The sequence below is a fragment of the Tinamus guttatus genome, unplaced genomic scaffold (assembly GCF_059628265.1).
Source record: "Tinamus guttatus ecotype Peru unplaced genomic scaffold, ASM5962826v1 Tinamus_guttatus_pri_ptg000304l, whole genome shotgun sequence".
NCBI classification, from domain to species: domain Eukaryota; kingdom Metazoa; phylum Chordata; class Aves; order Tinamiformes; family Tinamidae; genus Tinamus; species Tinamus guttatus.
The window spans coordinates 218,352-239,232 of NW_028288838.1; the positions used below are offsets into that span (position 1 = coordinate 218,352).

A 20,881-nucleotide genomic window follows, 5' to 3' on the forward strand; every position below is an offset into this window, starting at 1 on the left:
TGGTATATAACAGACTGCTACTAGACTGCAGACTGAGAAGCACTGCCGTGACGTCACACTGAAAGTGGCAGCAAACACAGCTGCAGTTTGGCACATGCCGTACTGCAGTACAGTGTTTGGCTCATGCAAATATTGCAATACGATATTTGGCCTGGTACTGTTCCTGCATATTAAGTTTGCTCTCAGCCTGCCCACTTAGTTCAGGATCTTGAGAAAGCTTTTATGTATTTGTTTGATGCTGCTCTATTTGGTGACTGTATTTTTCCCTTTGTACGAGCTAATGCAGTTTCTTAATGATTCTTCTTTTAAAATAAACTTATGTTAATGTAACGCAAAGGCTGCATAGGCAAGATGAGTATTTGTGCTGATGATGTAAAGAATATTTCGTATCTATTTCAGATGGAAAGAAATAAAAATAATTGTTGAGAATTGAGTTTGTGGAGTTACAGATTGAATTATATAGCATTCATGGCTGACCACAGCAAGGGAAGCATGTCTTCTTTTCTGTAGATCCCGTTATTACATACTGCGTCTTGGTGCTGGAATTCACAATATCTTGAAACTAACATGCCTAAAATGAAGCATTAAGTACAAACATGTCAGTTTAATCCCTACCATCCTTATAAAACAGTCACATTGAGTATAAAGCACTTAGCCGCTATATTTGTTGTCATGTCACAAGACATTTATTTTAAACTTAAATTCTGCGTGTTTGCAGCCTGAAGAATTCAGAGACATAAGTAGGTCACAACACACAATAACTTGGGTATATGAAAGCAGCATGCACTTTCCAAATATCTATTGTCCCTGACACCAGAAATGCAGTAATTAAGCCAAACCTGACAGCTCAAACATTCAGAGCAATGTGGAGATTAGGTGTAATTGCTCTTGGGTGTAAGAACCACGTATGTGGGAAGCAAAATTTCACAGTTCCAAATAATGCCTTTGTTTAATACCAGGGACACTGGTTTCTGAAAGCTGCATATAACTTCATTCCATTTGTCCTAACTAGGCCGTACAAGTGGAAACAGCAGGGAATGAACAGTGGAGCATGTGCATTTCAGACAGACAGAGTTCTCCCAAAAGGACACCGCAGTGAGTAAGGCCCGCTCGGTCAAACTCCATCACTGTGATGGGAAAAAATGAAGAAAAAGTATCTTCAAGGGCCTGTAAAATTATGAAACAGAAATTCAGCTGTGGTTGTGGTACAAGACGGTACTTTTCACCTGGGAAAGTCCAGATGCCCTAACTGAAAGTGGCTGCCTGAGCAAATGCCTCCGGGCTGAGCCAAAACAAATACTTGTACGTGTTACTGCAAGTATCATGTACAGGAATAAGTTCTTTGAGATTCAGCTTAGGTGTTCAGTTCACTCTGACCTGGTGTTACACTGTATAAATACACTGGAAATCTGTATGTTAAAAAAACAGATCATTGGCATTCAGGAGAAGGTATATTTTAAGCTAGATTGGTGCAAATCTCTGTAGTAGACTGCTGATACAGTGCAGGACAAATGAAAGGGATGCAGCGTAACATCTTGGTTGGCTCAATAGATAATGAAAGGAAGGGTTGAACAGAGAAGGATTTCTCTATAAGCAGTCTGTATAAGCAAGGATTCAAAAAAAAACCCTGTATCTTTTTGCATAAGGAAAATTAATGGAAATAAAATAAGCCATTTAAATGGAAACTCTTCATGCTGATTGAATCATAATGTCTTGGTATATTGTACTTTTAGAATGCTATGCACACCACTTTCCTCAAAGGAGTGATTATTTCAGCTCCATGGACTACACTGTTCTCTCTTAGTCAAAATCTTGTCTTTTACCTTAGGAGGTCTCAGGAGAAACAGCCCATCATGGCTAGCCTCCACTTTAACAGACTACCGCACCATCTCCTCTCCTAGGTACTCAGCAGAAACGTCCCTTCTGCTCATAAGTACGGTAGAATCCTTGAAATCATCACGGTGACACACGCCTCCTTAAAAAGACATAAACATCCCCAAGATTTCTAAAGCTATCTGGAGCTTGCTTGTTTCAATGTAATTAACTGCTGCATTGTAACAGCAGCAGTCCCGTAGCTGCCTTGAAACAGTACTCAAGGAGCAGAACTGAAAGTCTTCTATAATATCTTACCTAGAGACAACCCTTGGCTTGCATGGAGTAATTCAGAAAATACTGCAGACAGGCACCATGTACAGTATTTCTCTGAGGTATGGGGAAAGTCTAGCATGCACCATTGCCAGAAGCTTCTAGCCAGCCTCTATTTAGCTGGCAACACAGGAACAGGGAAAATGCAAATAAAGCAAACAAGGATTTATACCCATCCCTAATCCCTTGCTATTTGCAAAGAATGTGTGACTGGGACATATATAAGCCTCAGTTTCATATCCAGTTGTTCCTTGGCCTTGCTTTTTTTTTTTTTTTTTTTTTTTTTTTGCCTTGTGGAACAGCTGACAGCTGTGTGAAGTTGCAACTGTGCAAAGTCCGTTTTTTTAGACCAAAAGAAACTATCAATCATCTGTGTCCCTGTCTGACACGATAATACACTCTTTGCACTAAACTCATATCCAGGGGATTTCTGTCTGAAAGGCTTCAAAATGGCTTTAAATGCTTAAATAGTGTCAAATAACCGATCACAATACTCAGCTATTCCAGTATTTTAAGAATAAAGGTGACAACTTTATTTCATTACCCAGTGGAAAAAAAAAAGTAGATGCCACCACAGACCTCAGTAGCAATCTATGATGCACAATCTGAATTCTGTTTATTGTATATCACAGCCCACCCCAAGTTTTCCCCACATATGCTACGGAGGATTTTAAGGATTTTAGAAGAGGGACAGAATTAAGCACAAGCTTCCTTCATTTTATAGGTATTAAATGTAAAAACTCAAAATATCCCAGTTTTATTGATCCTTAAACTGCAGGTGATAGGATAATGCCTTTTTCCTACCCTATATTCCAGCTATGAAATGTTATCTGTTTTTTTTTTTTTTTTTTTTTTTTTGAATGGCTATTAAGGATTTTTTTTAAAATTTATAAGTCGATTCTTTTTTTTTCGCTAGAAAACTTCAAAAGTAAAGTACCAAAGTTCCAAAACAGCCAACCAGTAATTAAGCTTAAAATAAGTCATTTTCTAAACTATGAACTATGATTACTAGAGAACACAGGATATATTGCTAACTCAGCAACAGTTCATCCTTTTTAGTTTAAATGCTTCTGATCTAACTGTATGTTAAAGCCTGAAGTGAGCAGAGAGGTGCAAAATATGCATGTGTACTGTGTGCATAAATATGTGTCTTGTGTGCTGGAAATTCAACTAATCCAGGTTCTTTATTAGTCTCTAATCAGAGTCTAAAGAATTGATTAATTACGGAAAACAAAAATTGGGAGTTAACTGAGTCCCTCTAGTACGTAACAGAGGAAAGTGCCAGAGCCCTGGAACAGGCTGCCCAGAGAGGCTGTGGAGTCTTCTACTCTGGAGATCTTCAAACCCGCCTGGATGCCACCCTGTGCCACGTGCTCTAGGTGACCCTGTGTGTGCGGAGGGGTTGGACTAGATGATCTCTAGAGGTCCCTGCCAACCTCAACCATTCTGTGATTCTGTGATTATGGAATCACATTACTAGAATATGTTATATATTGGAGAATGTTGGAATGTATTCTGTATGTCATATCAAATCATTATGGGTTTTGTTCTGGGGAATTTATTTTAAAATGAAACATGCAAAAAAATAGAGCTTTACTGGTAAATTCTATGACTCTGAACTTACTTCCCATTTTTATTTATATGAAATGTTACTACCAACAAAATCAAATTGAATGCTTTCAAGGCATTAGTTCTGATAAGCTATGCCATTGTCTAAGTGCCTTAACTGTGACTTCCTTTTAAATTAAATGTGTAATACAGCAAACAATTAACTTGTAGTAGCAGCCAAGAAAAGAATTCCAGTCTGACAAGGTGCAATCAAGAGGAAATTTTATGTAACATTGCAAGTAGTAAGTTATGCATAGCAAGCCTAAAATCAGAATTAATATACTGTGAAACAAAATACATTAGAATAGTTGAAGGAAGAATTAATTACAGAGTTAGGATATAAACAGTAATGCATCTCAGGCAGAAGCAAACAACAAAACTGAAGGAAAGATAATTGTGGGCTGAGTTTGTTAAGAAACAACATTTACAGGTGGGAAAATGCATCCGATCTCAAAGGATGAGGATTTTTTGCAGTGAACCAGCACAAGCTCTATGCATATTAAATCCCACTAAAAAGTAGGGCATAAGAGAAAATCAGCCTTGGGCTCATACTCTGGACATAAGAGTGTTTCCTGGAGTGAACACACCCCCTCTCCATGATATTTGCCACAGTCACTCAAGCAAAGTATGTTTCCACATAGAGCAACATTAGAAGGCTCTTCTCAAGTCTCACAGTGGCAGCGCTTTGTGAATACATAAAGCCAGAACCATTTGGAAAACTCAAGAGGAATAGATCTCTTACAAATCTATCCCAGGGAGGCATTACCTAGTCCTCCTGTAAGCAAACAGCATAGCTGGTAGACTGGAAGTGAGGTATTATTTACATCCTTTGAATTCATCAAGATGTTGACAGTTCATTCTGATACCTGTTAAGAACTGTTACGGTACCTGTTATGAACCGGTAACAGTTGATACTGTTGTGAACTCTTAAGCTCCTTCAGTCCCACACTGGATCCCCTTGCACTTTAAGTAACCAAACACAACACACAATCAGCCAACTTATCGCTCTAAGAACTCAACCTTAACGACATCAACATTCTCTATACACACATTTACAGATATCATCTGTTATTCTGCATACAGGAAAATATGAAGCTGGAATGAAGTTTTTTTTTAATGTGATTTGAAATGAAAGAAGGAGATTTTTATGCTTTTACTTAAAAGTGTAGAAGACATGGCTGTGGGACCAAAAGGTGAATATGTTTGGGTGATCTGGGAAAAAAAAATCCTCAGGGTTTTGAGCATGTGGAGAAAGTCATGGTTCTTACTGACTGACAGCTTCATCCAGAGCACACATCTCAACAAGACCACCTCTGTCCGATCGGCAGATTAAATTTTGCAAAGCATTACAGAAGATAAATGAGGTTATGCGTAGGTGGAAGAACATTAGAGACACTCTTATAGAGGTTCCCGGTATTTAGTAAGAGAGCAAGGTGAGAAAAGTACAGTTTGGAAGGCATCTAGCAAGAAGATCATTCAAGAGTTTGTAAGAGACCACCTAAGCACTTTCCAGATCATCCCTATATATATAGTAAATATATTTATGGACGGATCTACGGCATTAACATTGAATATTTTAAAACCGTTACCTGGACATTTGTTTATGACAGAAAAAAGATTTTTGGGAAGGTTGTTGATGAAAAAAATCTCTCTTCCACAAGCACAAACTGTAGATTATTGACACTTAAGTGTTTCCAGGAAAATAGTGTTTTCTGGAACATTATATATTTAAATGCAATGTGCTAGGGGGCTATTAGGCAGAAATTCAGAGTGAAAAAACAATCAAAGAGCCCCAAATCTTGCTTTTGCGGAAGTTTTGCTGAAATTTCCTTTTGCTGTATCAAAACTTAGGGCGAAGTTCTGAACCATGCGTGTCAGGCTGAAATTGCACGCAATGGTCTGTCTGTGGGTGGCACCTCCATCCACCACAGGAAGCCACCCCAGCTCTCCCATCACTAGCCTCCCCTTCCTGAGATTTGCATAGCCAGGCCCATGGGAAAGGCCACTTGCCTTGTCTTTATTGGGGAGGGGGGGAGGTTCCAAAAACAAAGATTTCAGCTGTCAGATTAGCAGATAAAAATTTGGTGTGTTCACAGTCCACTTGCATAGTTTCAAAATAAGATCTCATTAATTTGTGGACAACTTTTGTTCTCCCTTTTTTTTTTTTTGAATGCCTGAGAATGTCTGAAATCTTTCCTTTTCTCCTCTTTGTGCTAGACACAGTGTTGAACTTCCCCAAAGCAGTAGCAGATACTTAGGCACATGGAAGATCTCAGCGTAAAGCTAAGGCTGCACTTTGAAGACAAGCCTTGTTTGAAACAGTATTCCAGTCAGGTCAGGAAAGCCTGTTGAGGCTTTTGATTCTTAAGCTGGCATCTTTGACCAAGAGTTTTGAGAATTATCTTCAAGCTTTCAGGGGAAATGATAGAGAATTTCAAATGAAAAATATAAATAGATTAGTTCCCTTTTAAAGCTTGCAACCTTTAATCAGAAGAAGAACTTCAACAGAAACTGAGCAGTAACCTTACCTGTGGTACACATGTACCTTTCACTGAGAAACTAAAACTAATATATATTTAAGAAAATGCATTAGGACTTGCAAGGTGGTCATGTTTCCACTTTCACATCAAGAGAACAAAGCTGTAAGTCAGTCTGAAACCATCACTGTGAATATTTTTAGAGTAAAATAATTTTCAGGTACTAGTTTGATATGCACTGGAAATAGTAAGCTAATTCAAAGACAACTACAGGTCTGCAAGCAAAATCACAAAACCACAACAGTCCGGGGAAAGAATGGTAATGCATAGTAAAAGGGCAGTGAAATGACTCTTGGTTCCCATACATCCTTATTTTTCTTCTTTTTGGCTTGATATAAATAATGTCCTGTTACTTACTGTGGTGACTCATAGAAATAAAAACAAGCAGCCAAGTGCAGGTCTTTAGCAGTGTAAACCAAACCTGGCTATCATTAGTCTATATAATGCTATTAAACCATAAAAATGAAAAATGTCTTTAAAACATATATGTGGGAGATGGATTTTATTTCTGGCATTCATTTTTATAGTTAAAACGTATCTTTGTATCCTAATTGCTAACATAAATCAAACATCATGGATATCTTTAAATAAGCTATAAGGTATTTTAATGGATATTGAACATTTTAGATGTATAATCAGAAAAATGTAAGTCTGGAAGGGATTTCTACAGGTCACCTAAGCCCATCTGCACAGAGGCAGTATGAAATACACTAAATCCCCATCCCTAAGAGATGTTTGCTAAACCTCTTCTTAGAACTTCTATAATGGAAAGTTAACAACTCCCATGGGAAGTATATTTCAGTATTTTACTACCCTTACAGTTGAGAAGTTTATCTTACATAATTTTTGCTATAAATATAAGCTAGTTGTAAGGATATTAAGAGAAACTTCCCAATTATAATGATCTTGAAATATCCCCAACACTACCAAGATTATCTAGAGAGGCCACTATAATTTCCAAAGACATTTTAGTGCACAATACATACAGCTATGTATTATTTTGTCCCCTTATTTTTTTCCTTGCTCAATTATAAAAATGTAGTCAGAACTTCTTTATTTGGATTCAGTATAACTTTAAACATCTAGCAGGATCTATATGCAAAGCTGATAACAACTGACCATCCTAGATTACACATTATACCTACATAATAAAAGCTGAAAGCCTAACACACACAAAAATACCAATTTATATGAAAGATAATCTTGCATTTTAAACATAAGGATGGAGTTCTATATTCTACTTGAGTAGGAAGTCCTGACTCTGAACAAATCACAATTTTCTCCATCTCTAATTCTTCATGTTTAAAAGGTCAATAGCATTCATTAAAGTTTCTGTGATGACTAATATATGCAAATACATTAAAAGAGGAATGCTGCTCGCTAACAGATTCACTAGATGATAAAAACTATTGCATGTCCATAAGCAAATTTGATGGGAGATAAAGTATAAATGAGGAAATAAGATACTATTTATTCCAAAATGATATTTGGTGTTGTCTTTTAGATTAATCTTAGTTGACTTTTGTTGATAGTATCTCATTTCATATGCAGAATTTAAGGTAAAAATAGATTAATTCCAATGTCAAATGAAGTACAGTAGCCACAGATGTGGTACACTCTAACTGCATTAATGCTACCATAAAATTAAACTGCTCTATTTCAGGGAATCCTGAAATCAGGGCATTTTGAATCCTAAATACCAGTTATTTAGAATGCTAACTTCATAATAGTCGAGATAAATAACAAACTGAAATGCTATATCGTGGTTTGTTCAATCATACACACAAGCGTTACTATATTCTTTTATAAGTGTTTCTAGTTTAAAACAAACCTCATCTAAATTCAGACCACATACATATATTTTAAGCACAGACTCCTCTTTTAAGCACAAACCACATTCACATCAAAAAGGCTCGAGGCAGCAAATGTCCTGGTTTGTGTATAGAATTGTTCTACTATAGTAACAGATTTTTTATCATGGGTTTTTTGCCATATTTTTAACTCAACTATTTTTAAAAAATAAATTAAAAAACGGATGAAGATTTCAAATAGAATTAAAATTTCATCTTATAGTCACTATTTCACATTCTACATTATTTCTCCCAATTCTAAAAAATCTTGTTTTATAAATATTACTTTTGTACATACAATATTGTTTCAGACTTGCAGTCATGAAAACCATTATACTGCTTGACCTCTGGAAATACCCTGCCTTTAGCCTTGTTATGCACCTGAGATGTGTGAAACCGTCTCAATTACAAATACAGTACAGAAGAACTACGGCCTGATCCTGCAACTGTTACCAGCATCCTACAACAGCCAATGTCAGTGATAAAGAAGGGTGAATCGTAGAGGTGCAAGATTCTGCTGGACCAGGCCTTAAGTGTAAGTGCCTATTACTACACATTGTAAGGTGACATCTCAAAATAAAATAGCATCTCTTTATGTAATGCAGAAGTAACACACACGATTTACATATAGTAATAATTTATTCTGAAATGTTCATTTTAGTCTCTGTTGAGACATCACTCATGTCTCGTTAATAAAAGAGCAGCCATCTCACCTCAAATACCAGAATATACAACAAGTTACAGCATAGCAAAAAAAATTCTACCTACTTTAAGATAAAGTCTAGTTCAGGTAAAATAATTTTGTTCAAGGTTTTACAGTTACACAGTTTTCCTTTTGATGCAGAGCACAAAAAAAGTGTAAATTGTTACACCATAGCTATCTATGCACATTATGTGACCACAGAAATGTTAATCATTACTTCAGAAAATGAACCATCAGTTCCAAACATGCAGAAAAGCAGGCCGGGAAAGCTTGTTCAGCAGAAACCATATTACTGTGAATTTCACAGCCACATGATTAATTATTGGGTTAGGTGGACTCACAAATACTAAAACTGAATATACTCTTTTTTTTTTGCATAAATAATACCAATTCTTCCCTGATGTAGTTTAGTCAGTCTGTAATCTAGAAATGATTGATAAGCAATATGACTAGATGATCTTTAGCTGTAATGTTCATGATTTCAACACAAGCAATATTTAAAGAATTACGAGATGGGATGCTAATTAAATACATGTTAAACATACTGTACAAATACAATTGCATTAGCAATTTTACTCCAAGCTGTCAATCAAGTATCCCTCCAAAATATTACCAGTGAAGACAAAGTATACTATCAAATATGGCTTCCAGAACAAGGACCCTCTAACAAGAATCAAACCTATTTACAAAAAATAAAAACAACAGACAAAACCAATCCCCAGACTTAAAGTTTCATGTGAAACTTTTTTTTTCTCAATAGCTGCTGTAAATAATACATCAGTTTTACTTTTTTTTTTTTTAATATATATATATTTAAACAGAAGTCACCAGGTAAGAGCCTGAGTGGCGCTTGGGGCTCTGGGTTCCGCTGGAGTCTGTGTTTTCCGTCTTCGAGTCGCGCTTCTTGGTGCTGTTACTTACTGGTGTGGGTATTTGTGATGGCCGGGTAGAACTGTTGTCCGCGCTGCTTTTCCTGGGGCTTGGATTGTAGTTGAAGGGAGTCACCCTTGCTGCAACGGCGCCACTGGGGGAGCTGTGTTTGCTGGAGCTGCTGGAGCTGAACGGCGTACGCTCACTAACGGTACTCTCATTATTTTCTGGTGCAGGTACAGCATTATTCTGCACAGGTTTTGCTTCAGTTCCTTTCTTGTCTGGACTGTCTATTTGAATAAATGAGTTCAGACGACTTTCTAAACCAGTGGTACGAGCAGGAACATTTCCATTCCCTGCATTTTGTTTTTCTTGACTGTCTTTAGAATCTTTACTATTCACACCCCCTTTCTCTGGAACACTGTCAATAACAGGGGGAGTATTTCCAGTTGGAGACCTTCCAGATCGAGGATTATTAATTGGGCAGTCTTCTATCCTCACCCACACATCCTCTGTCTTAGAGACAGCTGGTGCCATCTGATAAATTAGAGTTTTGGAATCAGAGCCGTTTGTTGCATCTGAGGAAGAATTCTGAGGATCATTCATTATTTGAGTAATTTCGTTTTCTTTTATTTTTCTCCAAGTACCTTTTGTTGGTGCTTGACTTTCTTTACTTTGCTTAGGTCCAGACACAGAACTTCCATGTTGCTTTTCATCTTCACTTTTTGCCTTTTCACTGGATTCAGAAGAAGCTGACAGAATTGAGGAAGAGCTCCCAGTTCTTCGCCAAGTGCTGACACGAGGAAGCGATGAGGAATGCTTACTATGCTCACGTTTCCACGTTCCTGACCTATTGATGGGCAATCTAGATGGACTCTCGGAATGAGAACGAGCTATATCATGACGTTTCAGGGGTCTCCCATCATATTCTGCTGAAGGGCTCAGATTAGGGGGTAATTTTCGCCAACCACTAGTCTGTGCAGTTGAATGAGTGGATAAAGACATATCAGGAAGAGATGGACTTAAAACTGGTGTCTGTATCTGGGATCTAGTGGGAGAATCTGGCCTGGAAGGGGAAAGAGATTCAAATGAAGCCGACTCTTCTAATTTCCGTCTTAGAGTTGGACTCGGAGCTTCTTTAATAAAAGTTGACTGACGAACCAGAACAGGTCTCTCAGATCTGTCAGATTCGCTTCCGCTAGATTTTGTGGATGACATTCTGGACAGGTCAGTCTTTTTGTTGGATCCCCCACTACTGAGAATCTGGTTTAATCCTTTTGAGGCAGACTCACTTCTAGGAATGCCACTGTTACTCTTAGGTAAGGCAGTTTGCTTTGTAAGGTTTTGCTGGCTCATCTGCCTGCCCGGCGAGGTGTAAGACACCCTTCCTGAACTTGAAGATTTAGTTGAAGCTGTACTGGGAGATGATGTCCTGGGCAACTGAGACAGTTTGTTGGGAGGGCTTATACCATTTCTTCCTGGGGAAATTGAGTTTCGACCTGGAGACTGCAGAGGTCTGCTTAATGGCTGTTGTTGAGGCCTGGAAGGAGTGGAGTCTCTAGACCCTGATCGAGAAGGTCCTTTACTCGATCCACCCTGTTGGGAGGGTTGCCTTGTTACAGAAGCTGGCTCAGATTTCACTGATGACTTGATTCCTCTTGGAGAACTGGTGCAACTTTGGCCTTCACTTGGACTCTTGGAGCTTGTGTTTTTCACTGGAGGACCTTTCTTGGAAACAGGACTAGTACTTGAGGAACTATTTCGAACTCCTGGAATATGAATCATTGTCCTACCACGTGAAATTGAAGGCATAGTTGTTTGTTGTAGTTGCTTCAGCTGGCCCGAAACTTCTGAATTGGGGCGAGCTTTTCCTGTAATTATACTTTTATATACTTTTTTCCCTCCTTTAATCCCCTTATTTTCAGATTCTACTTTTTTAGACTCCAATGTGCTCTTCTCCCCAGGCTTAAGAATTCTTGGACCTTTATTATTAGTAAAAGGCTTTTCTTCTTGGTCTGGGGTAAGATGAAATGGTGACCCTAGAGAAATACCAGATTTTAATGAAAGGATAGAATCAGAGTCTGATGAAGCTTGTCTAGACAGTGACGCAGCTGCTGCGGCTTGATGCAAGCTACTAACTATAGAATTTGCACCTTCTTGGATAGCTTTCCAATCAAAATTCTCAGAATCAGGTGAGAAACCATGTTCCGACTCTGGCCTCTGGATATCTCTCAAATCTAGTGTTAAATCTTCTGCCAGTATACCACCCATATTTCTGGAATTATGTTTTTCACCTTCACTCTTTACTCTTGAAGGCTTTTTCTTTTTAGGCATAGCAGAACTAATGCATTCCTGCAAAAGATCATCTTCTGAGTCAATACTAAGAGAACTCAGGGAGCTGTTTCTAGAGAAACACACGGGTGTATCTTCAACGTGAAACGACTTTGGTGCATAACCAGAAGTCTGAGGTCTACTTGATTCTACCTGGGAATCAGGACCCTCATTTCGTTTTGCAGGCTCGCTTTCTTTGTTGTTGTTTTCCTGATCAATGTCACTGAGGGAACTAAGAGATGAATTGCGAGAAAAACAAACAGGTGTGTTTTCGATGGCAAAATTCTGCATTTTCTCATCTGTAGCTGCTCCTCTGTCTGGAATATCTTTAGCTGACTGAGAAAAAGTTTTAGGCTGGCTTCTGCCTGCTGGGTGTTTTTGACAGACTTGTGGCCTATTACTGGGTTGCTGATTTGAAGACTGCTCAGGATTCGTACAGTCTTTGGTTTCCATTTCCTTTGCTTCTTTTCCTTTTCTTAATTCTGCTTTTTCCCTTGAAAGGTCAACATCATCATCATCAAAATCTAAAGAACTGAGGGAATCATTCCGTGAAAAACAGTATGGAGTTCCCTCAATAGGTGTGTAATGATGAGGGGAATCAAATGCAAAGCTTCCTCTTACTCGCTCTTCGTTATTTGGAAGTTTGTCATTAAAATCTCTTGAATTATTTTTAAGATGTTTCTTTGTGTCTCTGTTTTCTGAATAGCTCCTTTCATTATTAATGTTGCTTTTAGGCTCTGTGTTTTTTCTTATTCGTGCTCTGTACTCATTGTTTTGGGGAGCAGGCTTTACGGGTGATGTTGGCTTCTTTTTCTCTCCTCCCGATTGATTTTTGTTACTTAGAACTGAAGATGCTTGCTGAATTTGATCCATTATCTTCTTCACTCTGAAAGGCTTGTGACTTTTTCCTTTTGGCATAGCTGAGTTAATACACTCAGCTAGAATATCACCCTCTTCTGTTTTTTCATCTTCCAGTCCTGCAGCAGTAACAGTCAAGCTTTTTGCTCTCTGAGACTCATCTGTGCTTCGGCCTTCTGTGGGAATGGTATCTCTCTTTTCAAATTCCACTGAGTCTACCCCAGAACCCACATTCTCTACATTGGCCAACTCATTCGGTGGTGATTCTATTGTGAGATCACTCAGAGATGTAGCCGTTGAAAAATTTATTGGTGTGCCCTCAACACAATATACCCGCGGCATATCATCTCCAGGGGTAAAACTCACGTGCTTCTGGGACTGCAGTCTGCTCTGTGAAGGCAAAAGTTTGTAAACTGGCAGCTGGCTTGGCTTCCTGGCTACAGGAGGAGGTATTTTTGAAGCAGGTGCTTGAGAAAGCTTTTTGGCTTTGCGTGAAGATTTTGTTGGCATTGCAGAAATAATACATTCTTCCAGTATTTCAATATCATCATCGTCAGAATCATCCAATATGTCTTTTTCTGCATCAGTAGACTTCTCTGCTTTCTTCTCTTCGTTATCCTTTGTGTCATCTGACTGCTCAGGTTCTGTTTCATTTCCATGGTCGTTTTCATGCACAGGAGGCATTATTCTTAACTCTATGTCCTTCTGTATAAACGGTTCATCAAGACTGAGGGCACTTAGGCTAGAAGAGCAAGAAAATCCATCTGGTGTACTTTCTGTGGCAAAATGTAATAATGTGTCAGCATCTGGCAACACCTGCACTCTCTGAACGGCTGCATTCACAGCTGCCTGTCTAGGACCAGGTTCTCTCTTTTCTGCATTAGGTGCTTTACCTTTAGCCGTTTCTCTCTTTACTTGAGGTCCTTGAACAGGGGGTGGAGTTTTACTTCTGCTTGGAGGCATTGTTTGCCCAGGGCTGTCTGGAAGATCACTGGGACTTATAATACCACTTACCATTCCACTGCAAGGCTCACTTTGAACCGAGCTAGCAATGGAACGGCTTTCAAAACTATCCAGGGAACTTACAGAAGTACACCTGCTGAACATGAGTGGGGTCTCCTGCACATAATGTTCCGGGGGACTTTTAGGAGTTTGTGCACCACTCTTAGAAGGGGATTTGGCACCTGAAGAAAATTCAACAGCTTTATGTCTAGAGGAATCAGAAGGAGATAAGCTAGAACTCTGAAGTCTGCTGGATTTTGTTCTAATGTGTTGTGATGTTGATGCAACTTCATTTATGGCACCTTCAGTGGACAAAGTCACACTGTTCTCTTTTAGTTCTGCTATCTGTAGAGTGTTATTAGCATCTGTCACACGGGTGGCTTGATCACGCCCCATTTCATCTTCAGCTGATGACAAAGATGACAAGGAGCTACATCTTGAAAAACATATTGGTGTGTCTTCCACACAGTAAGTTTGTATGGTTTCCTGATTAATAGAGGGAGTCTTGCAGGAAGCAGTCTTTTGAGCATGACCACCTCTGTTCTGTGCAGAACTAGGGTGAAGCTGATTCTGTCTCTTTGAACTAGCAGAAGGGGCTGATGTGTTCCCACTACTTGAGGAAATATGATCAGTTTTAGAGCTCTGCACTGATGAACTCTTTGAAAAAGTAAAAGATGGCTTCTGAGAAGATGGAGGAACTTCTGTTGAATACTTTAGACTATAATCAATAGGCTGATCTACATGGTGTTCCTCTTCACTGTACTTTATGCTATAATTGGTTGGTCTGTCTTCTTCCTCTTCATGTTGCTCCTCCTCAGAATAGCGCTCACTGTAGTTTGTTGGCTTATCATCATCATAATCATCAACTTGGCACAAGGACTGGCTCATTTTCTGATTCATTCCAAGAGTAGAGCCTACTCTGTTCTGATCTGAACCACTGGATCCTCTTGATCTAAAAGAAGAAACACACTCTTGTTGTCCGAAAGGTGACTGATATTTCATGTGTTTATCATCTCCGCTTTCAGGATATATGGAGTAAGTTGCATTTTGGCTCCTTGACTGACGTTGTTCATTTTGTTTTATTTCATCATCTATTATGTGCTTAGGCCTTGCCCATCTTTCATTCTGAGAGGGACTCTGCCTTCCAGAATTTAACTGTTCATCAGAATATTTAAGACTGTAGTTAATAGGAGTGTCTAGTTCTCCATCATTGTCATCCATATGATTTGCACTATGTATCTTATGTGCCAAGTCAGCTGGGTATTGACCATAACTACAAAACTTACTTTCATCATCTTCTGAGTACGATTCAATGGAAGGCTTCATTTGGCCTCTTTTGCCATAGCCATCACTACTGCTGACGCTATTTAAACTATCATTTGAAGCTCTCTTGTATTCCATTTTTGCATAAGGCACAGGACATGTCCTGCTGGAATTTTCAGATTTAGGGAAGTATGTATTTGAGTGAGTATGGGCAGTGGATGTTCTTCTTGGAGCATTTCTGTCTTCTGTCAAACAGTGCATTTCAGAAGTGGAACCAGAACTTCTGTCCTCTTGTGGCATATGCATGTTTGTTACTTCTTCCATAACTTTGGCAATCTGAACTGCAGCAGTAGAAATCTGCATTCCTATTCTCTTAGAGGAGTTCCCAGTATTCTCTGTAGCTGAATGGTAACTACTTAAACCCACGGCACGATCCCTATCAAGACTTCTGTCTTTCTCAGATCGAGAACTTTCTGTATTTCCTCTACTGGAGGAAGAGGAGCCAGGCAATACTGTAGTATTTAAATATGGCGAAAGTACAGTCACATTACCTGTATTAAAGGTCTCTGCTCTGCAAATTCCATCATCATGCCGACTGGAGTCCAGGACATACTCACTGTATATATTTTGCTTATGTCTCTGCTTATTACGGTGAGAAGCTTTCGGGCTTAGATTATCGATGTTGTCAAAAGTTTCTGACAAATGCTGAGCATCTAATTCTGCTTCCAGTGCCTTTTGTTTTCTAACATGGAGAGATGGTAAGCTTGATCCTGGAGACATAATATTGGCATCCTTATATTTTGCTGGCCTATTTGCCATCAGGTTTCTTAGAGCTGCAGCACTGCCCATCGCTATCATTTTGTGTTTTGAGTGAATGAGATTTTTGAGCATGCTTACTGCTCCCATGTCCCACAGCGCCTCCTGATCTTTTGCATTTCGGGCAGAAAGATTCCACAGGGTCCCACACGCATTACTGACTATTGTCAAACTATGTGACTTCAGGTGCTGTAACAAGGTTTGTAAGCAGCTGTTCTCTCTCAAGATTTGCCTGGTGTTGAGCAATTGAAAACAAGAATTAGTAAGGAGAGAACAAAGGAAAAACTCATTAGGCTGTAAGAAAGTGTAGTAAAGATAAAACATGCTTTCTCACAGGCTAATACACCTTATTTTTCCTAAATTTAAATCCGAAAGTTAATCAAATTCTGCTATGGATATGGATAATTGAATCCCAAACAATGCCCTCCATATGAAGCAATTTTCTATTCTAGATGATTTCCTATAGTTGATATAACTAATGAATTTCTATTTCCAGGAAAAGCTTTTAGTAAAATTCATCATTTAACAAGCAGCAAATAAAATAATCCTTTTACATTGTCCTGTTATCTAAATTGAATACTTACCATTTAGTTAGATTAACTTAAAAAGTTAATTCTTTGTTACTATATTCAATACGTGCATTTAGAATTCAGTTATACAAACTGTCTGGTAAATATACTTTTGGTATCACTATAGATTTTCAGAAAATGAGAAAATATATTCACCTGTGGTCCTCATTAGTAGCAATTAAGCTAGAAACATTTCTTAATATTCCTCCCCCACTTTCAATGATGGCTAAAGTGTTTGTTTGGCTTCGGTATGTCAGTGTGCCAACTAGAAAGGCAAGAGCCCCATCCACAGCACATATATCAGCTTTGTTCTCAGTGCAGTGTGCTGACAAATTCCATAAGGCACTCAAAACACTTTTTAAGGTGGATTCCTAGGAAAATAATAAAATGACAGAATTAGAGAATTTTCAACTATCGATAATAAGCCCTTGGCAATATGCAAGTCACTTCAATGAGATTTTAAGAAAATTGTTTTCCTAGTCTCATAGGAGAGGATAACTTTGAAAATGTGAACTGAGAGTAAACTAAAGCAGCAATTCCTACCAAACCTGCACACAGTCTGAAAATACAGCTTGGAGAAACAAACTGTTTCACTGTTTCCATCCCAGACTTGCAACTAATGAAATCCATTGACCATGGAATTTGTCTTCTTACCAATTAATTGCAGAAGTTAATTTTTGTTTGTCATGAAATCTCTACACATTGTATGTGGATGCCCAATATTTTGTTTCCTGCCTATTTTCTGCATAGGCCACTCTATTTCTCTCGTTTTCCTCATGAGTATGATTTAAGTAGATTTCAGTTTCTGCTTTCTATGCTGCTAAACTAGAGGGTTCTCTCTCCTTCCCTCATCTATGAATTTGTTATTGTTTGCCAGAAAGTTTGAGACACAATACATTTCAATTATCATAACAGTAAAAAGGGTCTGTAGATTAGCAAGCAAAAAGACTGTAGGGCAGAATATGATCCTGTCTCATTACCGAGTATATATATAGAGGATGGCAGAAGTGGAAGTTTATTTATTCACAAAATAAATCCTGCTTGAGCAAGGGGGTTGGACTGGATGATCTCTAGAGGTCCCTTCCAACCTCAGCCACTCTGCCATTCTGTGAACTACCTGAAAAACTTCAAATATTTGAGCAACTATTTATGTCAAAAGGATAACACCTGTATTTTGTGTAAAATTAATACAATCTCTTCAAGACTTATCACACATTCATTTATATATGATACCTTCTTAACTTCTAAAGCACATTCCATCAATGCTTTAACACTTCCGACTTCACGTAGAGTCTTTTTACTGTTTACATCTGCTCGCCAGGACAAGTTCCTCAACACACTTGCAATGACCTGCAAAACAAGAAGGATGAAAAAAAAAAGGCATCTCAGTATAGCTGTCTCTTTTTTTAGTAGGTTGTCAGCATATCCTCCTGGATTTCTGGTACAATATGGAATCCATCAGCAATGGTAATATTCAGCTACTGAACTAACCTTTTGCTGAAATTTTTCATTCTGTTTCTAGACAGACTGTCACAACATTTCAGTATAAAGTTAAATAAAAGGTATTGATTTTTGTGTGTGCATATGCAAAACAAAGATCTGAAAGCAAGTTCCCTGCTTTCCACAGCGGCTGAAAGACTGGACAAAAATTTCCGATTTGTGGTCAACTCTGAAGTCTGTGGAGACTTTTTATGTAATCGCAAGAGAGATACATATTTTTCTCAGCTTTTCCTATTGTGAAACAGGGCAAGGATATTTACCTCTCTTACAGTTATGCTATGATTACTTTTATTAATGCCTCTTTGAAGTCATTTAAAAATACACTGTGATCATCAGAATCCATACAAGAAGAGGAGCCATTTGACCTAAATTCTCATTCTTGACAGCAATGGGGACAATCTACCTGTGTCTTATATTGTTTCGTGTTTCAAGTCCTCATTTGCTTATGCTCAAAACACTGTCTCAACAGTGTTACAAGCAATGCTTGCAACAGTCTTTCAATACTTACAGTCTTCTTTCAGTATAAATATCTTGCAGTACTTAAAAGTCAGTAATTTCACTCATCAAATCTTTTCTGCCTTTTTTGACTATTATGTGGTTGGAATTCAAAAAAAAAACCCAAGTATTCCATGGACTTGACCCACAGTTAAGCATTTTTACATCAAGAAAATTGTCTTTCATAATTTACAGAATAGGGACAAATTGAAAGTTTGTATTAAAGATATTGCAGCTTAATGCTGACAAGACAATAAAAGAAAAAAAACACAATCTGACTAGGAAAGATGATGCATATTTAAAAGAGCTTCATAAAAAAAAGAGTGAGAGAGGAGAGTCACAGCACAGTAGTTACTACATGAAAGAAGAATTCAAACATAAAAATAGCATGTGGAGAAACAAAATATCTAGAGTGAAAGTAAACATTAGGAAAGGAAAGTAGAGATGGAGTAAATTCATGTAACACAATGAAAAAGGGAGAGATAGAAATGTCTAAGGTAAAGGAGTACTTCCTCTCAAAAGTTACCTGTTGCAAATCTTCACTTTCAGATTTTAATTGTGCTACAAGAGCTCTCATGCAGCCCTTCATAGAACATAACGTTGCCTGTTAGGAAACAAAAAAAAAGGGGGGGGGGGAATTACATGGCATCATCAGCTGTGCAATACAATGATACCACTGCGTAACTTTGTTCATGCTACAAAACCAGTAGCTTTAGCCTTGCAATTACCAATGGTTTTAAGAGACCATATTTTGTGAAGACTTAATTTATGACAGGAATTTAGGCTATACCATGTTTAAATATGAAGCAAAAAGTGAGTAATATGAAATACAGTTTTACAGTTGAGACTTTTATCTTTCTACTCTTAGCAGAAGACATTTTGAGAGTGCATGGAAATAGAAGTCTTGCCTGAATGAACTTATTTTAAAATACATATCTTTGAACGAAGTCTGAGACAAGAAATTATTTTTATTATTATTTTATCATTTGAGAGCAAAGTCCTCACTGGAAATCAAGAAATCTATCTTCTCTTCTGGTTATTTGTAGTAGTGGCCATATTATAAGACAGACATATTTCAAACATTTAAGTAAGACGATCCAAACTTGATAAGGAGATTTGGATGCAAATATTCATCAGACACTAATAGTATCATTATCAGTGCTACAAAATTTGACTCAACTATCACTTAATTATCAGAAAAACACAATCATTATCCATAATCATTGGTCCATAATCATCAGATGCTACACACTATGGAAAGACATAATGTATACAGAAATAAAACCAACAGATAAAATCCCAAGTTTCAGTGACAAATTTAAATTAACTTCATTTTACTATGAAATCTGATATACTTGTGCTCCTGTTCTCTGGAACAGGATAGAATTCTTAGGTAATTTCTGTTACAAAACCAAATGCAAGTAATAAATATCCTATCCCAAAGATTTTCACCACACATAATTCAAAACAACCATTCAAACATGGTTATGAACTGAAATTACTGTAGGCTTGAAATTCTACCCTTACCTTGTTGGCCACATCTCCAAAAGTCAAGTTAGTCAGCGCCATTCCAGCATACCTTCTTAATGTAACGCTATAGTGGTCATTTGTAAGTCCATACATTTCACAGTCCACTTGCAACAGCTCTGCAATAGCCTGCAACCCTCCTTTAAAAACAAAACCAAAAAACATATCAAGCCTAAGGATACACCTCCAGCAGCAAATTGTTCCTGTGCACACAAGTGTAATTTCGTGTGTGTGAGATCCAAAACACTCAGGAAGATAAGGGTCAGTAGCACCATGTAGAAATGGCGGGAGACAGGTGGGAACATGAAGGAAAACCTGCATCTGAAAGATGAATTCACCCCAATGACATTGAAAGCTATTTAGAAAATCCATTTTTTAACTTAATTAACTTAACTAAATTATTAACTTAATAATTACTACTGCGTTTTATTTTCCCAGAAAAAAAATACATAAATACATTCTTTGATAATAAAAACAGCACAGAATTGGCAGAGGAGGGATCACAAAGTTCAGCCTGTTATACATATCAATGTTTCACCTGTGCATTAATCTCCTGAAAATTAGTCCCTCTGAGAATTAGTTTCCATTTGAAGTCCAATACATCTAAAATCACAAATGTTTTCTTAATAAAAATATTCTTTCAAAATTCACAGGTCATGGCAAGAAAGAGCATAATTTGTACAATAACCTGTCCAGTGGGAAACCGTCTAGCTACAAGTTCATTTAAATTGCATCAATTGCTAACAAGGCAACTACTGATAGAAACGACTGTTAAAAAGCTTCATATTTAACGAAGGTTACAAGAAA

At 37.8% G+C, this 20,881-nt stretch overlaps 1 protein-coding gene across 3 annotated transcripts in view; it reads right to left on the reverse strand.

The window, feature by feature from the left end:
* Window positions 1-8,760: 8,760 nt before the first annotated feature.
* The window catches only part of APC (APC regulator of Wnt signaling pathway), an 87,344-nt gene continuing 75,223 nt past the window's right edge, over window positions 8,761-20,881 (reverse strand). For all 3 annotated transcript variants that reach the window (XM_088528160.1, XM_088528161.1, XM_088528158.1), the window contains exons 12-16: window positions 20,075-20,214; window positions 19,074-19,151; window positions 17,786-17,902; window positions 16,709-16,923; window positions 8,761-16,215 (exon numbers count right to left, since the gene is read on the reverse strand). In XM_088528160.1, coding sequence (XP_088384286.1) covers window positions 9,657-16,215; window positions 16,709-16,923; window positions 17,786-17,902; window positions 19,074-19,151; window positions 20,075-20,214 — 7,109 coding nt within the window. In that variant the 3' untranslated portion in view covers window positions 8,761-9,656. The remainder of the gene's footprint in view (window positions 16,216-16,708; window positions 16,924-17,785; window positions 17,903-19,073; window positions 19,152-20,074; window positions 20,215-20,881) is intronic.